This window comes from Propithecus coquereli, unplaced genomic scaffold (genome assembly GCF_000956105.1).
Source record: "Propithecus coquereli isolate 6110/MARCELLA unplaced genomic scaffold, Pcoq_1.0 Scaffold644, whole genome shotgun sequence".
Lineage (NCBI taxonomy): Eukaryota > Metazoa > Chordata > Mammalia > Primates > Indriidae > Propithecus > Propithecus coquereli.
This window is the reverse complement of record NW_012152441.1, coordinates 459,799-466,309: the sequence shown is the minus strand read 5'-3', so window position 1 is coordinate 466,309 and position 6,511 is coordinate 459,799. Positions and strand designations below refer to the sequence as shown.

Here is a 6,511-nt window from a genome sequence, read left to right as displayed (position 1 = left end):
CGTCCCAAACCGCAACGGGAAATGACATCCGAATGGGAACGGGGATGGGAAGGAGGAGGGGCGGGTGGGTTTTCACCGCACCGTGGCGGCATCTCGCCTGCAGTGCCAGGCGCCTGCGTGGGCTGTGGGAACAGGTGCGACCTGTGGGGTGGGGGCGGGAGACACACTGGGGGGACCCCTCTCGCTACTGAGCCACCTTCCTGAAGTCAAAGCCACCATCGTGTTTATACTGTCACAGGCGGACGTCATTTTGCCGGTGGCCCTTCCGGTTCCCTGTCACGTCAGGGGAACCCACTCCTCCCGTCTGCAAAGTCCCCTTCCCGCCCATCTTGATCGGAAGCAAGAAAAGGGGGAGCCAAAAAAAGACCTGCACTCGGGGTGCATTGGACCCTAATGCCTGGGAGGACAGGGGTGGCAGCTAAGGAGTGACCCCCAGAGATGTCCACGTCCTAGTCCCCACCGTGAACATGGGGCCTTACATGGCGAAAGGGACTTTGCAGGCACAGTGAGGCTAAGGACCTGGAGATGGCCATTACCTGGATTACGCGGCGGGTCCAAGGGGATCACAGGGGCCCTGGGAGAGGGAGGCAGAGGGCCCAAGGCAGGTGACAATGACAGCGGGGGCAGAGGTCAGAGAGAGCTTGGAGGACGCTACTCTACTGTCCTGGAGGGCTGGGGTCGGGCATGAGACAAGGGATGCAGGTGGCCTCTGAAAGCTGGAAAGGGCGGGGCAGGGATCGTGGCCTAGAGCAGCCAGGAGGGACCTAGGCCGACAGCGGAGCCCTGACCTCCAGAACTGCGGAACAGTAAGTCTGTGCGCGCTAAAGAAGCTGCGCCGCTTTCAGTGACCACCAAGTCTGCGGTGGTTTGTTGTAGCAGCGACAGGAAGCTGACACATGGGTGCTCACACTAAGCAGCAGGTCCCAGTGCTGATCTGGTGGGTGGTTTTCCTGCCCATTTTCTTGAGGATTACACCTCTTCTAGCCCGTGTGGACGCAGCTAAAGAGCGACGGAAACAGGAGCAGGAAAGACAATGGGGGACCGGACTGACATGAACACGTAAAATAAACAGTGTGTGTGTGCACGTGTGTGTATGTGTGTGTGCGTGTGTGTATGTGTGCGTGTGTGTATGTGTGTGTGCGTGTGTGTATGTGTGTGCACGTGTGTGTGTGCGTGTGCGTGTGTGTTTGTGTGCGTGTATGTGTGTGCATGTGTGCATGTGTGTGCATGTGTGTATATGTGTGTGCATGTGTGTGCGCGTGTGTGCATGTGTGTGTATGTGTGTGTATGTGTGTGTGCGCACACGTGTGTGTGTGGGGGTGTGAGTCTTTAACGCCTGGAAGTTGCAGTCCCAGGTGTCACTCCCCCCAAGCCACGCTCCACCTTCCAGTATCGGGCAGGTACGGGGCACACGTGCCGGGGGTGGCACCCAACCCAGCCTCTGCCCTGCGCCCCCGTGGCCCAGCCTCAAGGACAACGGCAACACAGGTGACAAACAAACATCCCCAAATATAAAAGTGCGTCTCGTGCATCTACAAATCACACCAGGCGAGACTAAGACACCTTGGAAGTCACAGTATCTTGCGGCCTCCGCACAGGGTGTCGCCTCACCGTGCCGCTGCGCGCGAGGCATGGTGGCTCTCAGTTGCCGAGGACCCAGTTCCGCCAGTTAAACGCCGAGTTGGAGCCGTGAGTCAGGGTCTTCACGGGCGGGTTCACCAGCTCCCATTTCCCTTCCTCTCTGTGTTCCTCGCAGAAGCACATGCCCAGGGAAGGGATCTGGAACGGAGTTTTGAATCACTTATTAATATTTTACGAACGCCAGTCGGTTTCAGACGAGTCCCAAAGCCAGCTGGCGGGTACCGGCCCGTCCCTCCTCATCAACTGCTCACTCCTCGCTGCACCGCGCGCTTCGCCACCGAAGCTGCCAGGAATTATAATCTGGGCTGACTTTGAAAACATCCTCAGCAGATGACCAGTGATGATGGGATGACAGCCCGTCTGTCAGCGCCGGCCCGAGGCTGCCCCTTGCACAGAGCAGGTGGGCCCGGTCTCGGGGTGTGCGGGCCTCTGCGGCCCGGGCTGGCGGGTACTGGGAAGGGAGTGTGCTAACCAAAGAGATGAGAGCGGCCACGTACCTTTCTCACTAACTGGGCGAAATCCCCGCAGTCCCGGGGCGGCAGCCCCAGGAGCGGCCGCGTGCAGGAGTCCAGCGCCGAGCCGTGGCTCACGATCAGGATGATGCCCGCTGCAGGACAAAAGAGCACCTCAAGGTCGGAGCAGCCACGGAGGTGCCTTTCACTACCCTGGGGTCCCCAGAGTTGTTGGGGCAGAGCTGCCCTGCAGTGTCCCAAGGCCCTGAGAGGTCCGCGGGCAGGGAGTGGGTGTGGTTGGCAGGAGCTCCCACCCGCGCACCATTTCTGAGCCCATCTCCTCTCCACGCAGGGCCCAGGGTGCCTGCAGCTGCCTGCCAGCCTCAGGGATGGTGTGAGAAGTGACCCGAGCCGGCACCCTCTGTGGCTGGCTGCCTGGGCACCGTCAACCACAGATAGGACTGCGGCTAATTGTGGTCGTGGCTGCCGCCCAGGCCTGATCTGATGTGCCTTAGAATTATCAACCGCTTATCACAACGAGCCTGCTACGACCCCACTTTAGATAAGAACTTAAGAACTTCCAGAGTCCAAGCTGAGTGAGTCTCCCCAAGGTGACACGTCACACCCAGCCAGCTCCGGGGAAGAGGTGGGAAGATGACACCTCTGCGTAGCTTCATCCAGGACAGAGCCAGAGCTCGGGGACCCCTCGTGAGTCGGGAAGGGGCCTGTGGCCAGACCCACTGACTCTGCCTAGAAGTTTTGTCTCTCTGTCCTTTGTTTCCTGGGAAGCTGATTCGAGTCGTGTGGACACTAGTCGTGTTGACCCTATGGCCCTGGGCCCATCTGCACTCAGCCCTGGAGTGGGGGTCCTGGGTCTGGCGCGTGGTGAAGGTGTGTTTGTGCTCCGGATACTGCGGCAGCAGACGCCAGACCATACTTTGTTGCTGGAGAACGGGGTTGGTGGTGGTTGGGGGCATGAATAGGTTCAGAAAATTGGCCAATTTCCATCCCAGAGGCAAGACCTTGAGACCCTGGGGGCTGTTCCTACCCGAGGATGGGGAGGCACTTACTGTCCTGTGGGCAGGTGTTGACGATCCGGCTCATGCTTGCTGTGCACCTGTCCACGTACTCGCCATAGCTCTCAGCTGGCAGGAGGCAGGAGAGGGGAAACGCAGGCCTGCGGGGACAGAGGGGGAAGGCTGCCACCCTGGCCCGATGGCAGGGTCAGGATTGCACAGCTGCGGTTAGCAGGGAAGGGGAATGTTCTTCCAAGATGGCTCTGCCTGGAGGCAGGACTGAGGTCGATAGGAGGCTCCAGTTTTGTGCTCAAAACTGGCAAAAGGCTGACGTTCCATCCCCAGCATGTGCTCCTGCTGAGCACAAGGACATTCTGTGACGTTCCATCCCCACGTGTTCCTGCTGAGCGCGGGGACGTTCTGTGACGGCAGTCAGACATGGGACGAGAACGACAAATGTTCTCTCTCCGAACCCTCCTCTCGACCAGGCCCTGACCTGCGGGCCTCAGTGTCTGTCCTTGCAGGGTCAGTTTTAGCAAGAACCCCGCTCCGCTCCATGTCTGAACTGGTTCCTCATCCTCCATCACCCCCAGGTGACGTCTGATCACCCTGGCCAGCCTGCAGCAAGATTCCTTGTGCGTCAACTTCACGAGAACTACTCCACCGGAGAACTACCCCACCCTCTTTGTGATGTTCTATCCACTGCCGCCTCCCTGCTCCGTGACTATAATCCCGACTTTCCTCGCACTTGGAATCGAGCCCGGTCTCTGCTGCTGCAGGGCCCCACTGCAGTGGTCCCTCCTGGATGAAGTCTTCCTTACCCTGTTTAACAACATCTTGAAAAATTCTTCTTTAATAAGAACTCGACAAGCCCCCGAGAGCTTTAGGAGAGCTTACCTGTAATCAGTGTCCACGGGGAAGTTCGCTTCCTTCAGCTCTTCCGGGCTCATGAGGGTTGGGGTGGCTTTGCCTGCCTCCCATTTTGTCCATTCAAAGATTCCGGGTTCCACTCTTATCTTAATTTTTTTCTCCAGCTTGAGTTCTGGGTTCAACAGAATACAAGTGTTGATCGTCTTTGACATTCACTCTGTGTCATGCAAATAAGTCTCCTCCTAGGTCTTAGCATCTTACACACGAATCTAAACAGAGCCTTTCAAACTCTGTTATTTCTTTTTTCTTGGCAATATTGTTCTGTGATTAAGCACAGCCGTGCTATTTCTGAGACTAAACCTGCCAGGCAGTTGGAAGGTGTCAGAGCAATGATGAGCCTATGTCTTCCAGGGGGGGACAGTGTCCGGGAGCTGGTGAGGGTCCAGCGGCAGGCCCTGCCAAGGCAGCTAAACCAACCCACAGCACAGAGCTGGCCAAGGCGGAGAGCCCGCCCGCAAGCACGTGCCAATGACAGAGCACGTCAGCCTTGGGAAGCACGTTCCCGGGGAAGACATACGTCAGACTGGGCAAGAGGTGAAAGGTGGAAGGGAACCATCTTCTGGAACATTCCTGAGCATTTTATGTCTTGACTATAAGAAGACCTAAAGCAAAGTCATCTCATTTTGATCAGGAAAAAAAAGACTTTAACGTTTTCATTTGAAATGGAGAAAATGTCATTAAACTGAAATACTGAACGTAAAGTCTATTCCCCAGATGTGCGTGAGCCCATGGCGTGAGCTTCGTCAGCACGTTGGGGAGAGAGTCACGCTGAGTTCCCCAGGCCCCCGGCTCTCCCCACGCCTGCCACGGGCCCACGTCCACTGTGAACACAGCAGATGAAGAAACGGTCTGACAGCCTCCTGCTGGGTGGCCATGGACCTCTTTCTTTGAGGACACCCTGCGGGCCACTGTTCTGCGGCCACACTGGGGGAAGTGGCCCATCTGGACGTGGGTTGGTGCTGGGTTTAAGTAGAGTTTTGCACGTTGGCATCTCAGATGTGGGCCTGAGCAGCAGGTGGATCAAGTTTGAGGCCTTGTGAAGAAGACCAGGTGTCTTCGTTTTTCTGAATTAACACGGGATTTACGAACGTGCCCTTAAACAGGCATCGTAATAGTATCTGCACACAGGGTAAAAGACAATGAGAGATCATGGTGAAGACACTGACATTGCCATTGTCAGAAAACATTTTTGAGAACTTTTTGTTATACGTGCAAGATGCCAAAATAATGAAAGTCAGAAAAAGATCCACAAAAAATTGGGATTATGAAAAATGCTTTTGAAGTTCTCAGTCATATTCTTTTATTATGAAGGCTGACCAAAAGAATAGCTTAAGTTTTATTTGTATTTATTTATTTATTATTCTTTTATTCATATGCTGTGATTATGGTGAGAGAGTTTGTGTAGGGAAGGGAAGATTAAGGCCATCACCAGGAAAACCCCTCCCAATGGGGGCAAGGAAAGCCCCGGTGGGAGGAGACGGTTGTGGCCGGCCTGGCCGGACACAGGTGGTCTGTGACCTTTCACCCCGCTGGCTAGTGGGCCGCCGGGCAAGGGCGGACGCTGAAGTGGTTGGAGGTTGGTGGGAGAGCAGCGGCATCCTATGTGGTTTAGAACAAAATACTCTCATTACATGGGGGGCGTCAAGGGCTGGGGTTGGGGGAGGAGGTGGGAACCGAGGCGCGGGCCTGTCACATTTTATCATACATCTGCGTGTGTTTCTTGCTTTGTCCACATCTTGTTACTATCGCCGTTGGATGAATTATAAACATATTGATCCTAAACGATCCGGGGATAAAGTTACTGTTAATGCATGTCTATTTTGCTTTCGTCCACCACAGCTACTAAGAGCTGGCTGTCCTCAAACTGCAAGTGCAGCTGGGAGGTCATCAGAGGCTGGAGAGCCCACCCCTGCGCCATCCTCCACCTGCTGCCCCCGGAAAGGGCGGTGCTGGCGTGGACGCTGCTCACGTCTCGCTCCTTCCTGAACAGGGGAGGGCGTGGATGCCTACCCATGTGAGTGCAGAAACAGCGAGCCTGACACGGGGACCACGGTGCCTGGGCTGGGTCACATCTCCTCTCAATCTTGTTCCCCAGGACTAGAGTCTGACTCAGCAGCTGAACGAAAGCCCAAGGTGTGCGTGTGGTGCGTGGCGTGTGTGAGCGTGTGGGGCTGTGCGTGTGCGTGTGCGTGCCTCGGTGGGGAGAGGACGAGGGGCGTTAGGAAGCCGTGCCTTGTCCTCAGGGTCAAGCTGCACTGAAGTTGCACATTTTGGGATCAGAGGGCGACGCAATTAGCACGCAAGCCCCAACGCCAGGTGAAATAAATGGGCATTTCTGTCTCGGCGACCTGAAGCCCTGTGTGGGGGGCGGGGGGGTTCAGGGTCCGACGCCACGATAGGGAGGAAAATGACAGAGAGTGAAGGAACAGCCACAAGGCCGGGTGTAGACGGGAACTGCCTAACGTTTTCAGT

At 56.2% G+C, this 6,511-nt stretch overlaps 1 protein-coding gene across 3 annotated transcripts in view; it reads right to left on the bottom strand.

The window, feature by feature from the left end:
* Positions 1-1,634: 1,634 nt before the first annotated feature.
* The window catches only part of UBASH3A (ubiquitin associated and SH3 domain containing A), a 40,041-nt gene continuing 35,164 nt past the window's right edge, over positions 1,635-6,511 (bottom strand). Inside the window, exons 11-14 of one of the 3 annotated variants that reach the window (XM_012659975.1) lie at positions 4,007-4,151; positions 3,164-3,270; positions 2,139-2,248; positions 1,635-1,779 (exon numbers count right to left, since the gene is read on the bottom strand). In XM_012659975.1, coding sequence (XP_012515429.1) covers positions 1,642-1,779; positions 2,139-2,248; positions 3,164-3,270; positions 4,007-4,151 — 500 coding nt within the window. In that variant the 3' untranslated portion in view covers positions 1,635-1,641. Of the gene's footprint in view, positions 1,780-2,138; positions 2,249-3,163; positions 3,426-4,006; positions 4,152-6,511 lie in introns of all 3 variants that reach the window. The other 2 variants (XR_001138122.1, XM_012659976.1) reach the window with 2 other exon arrangements.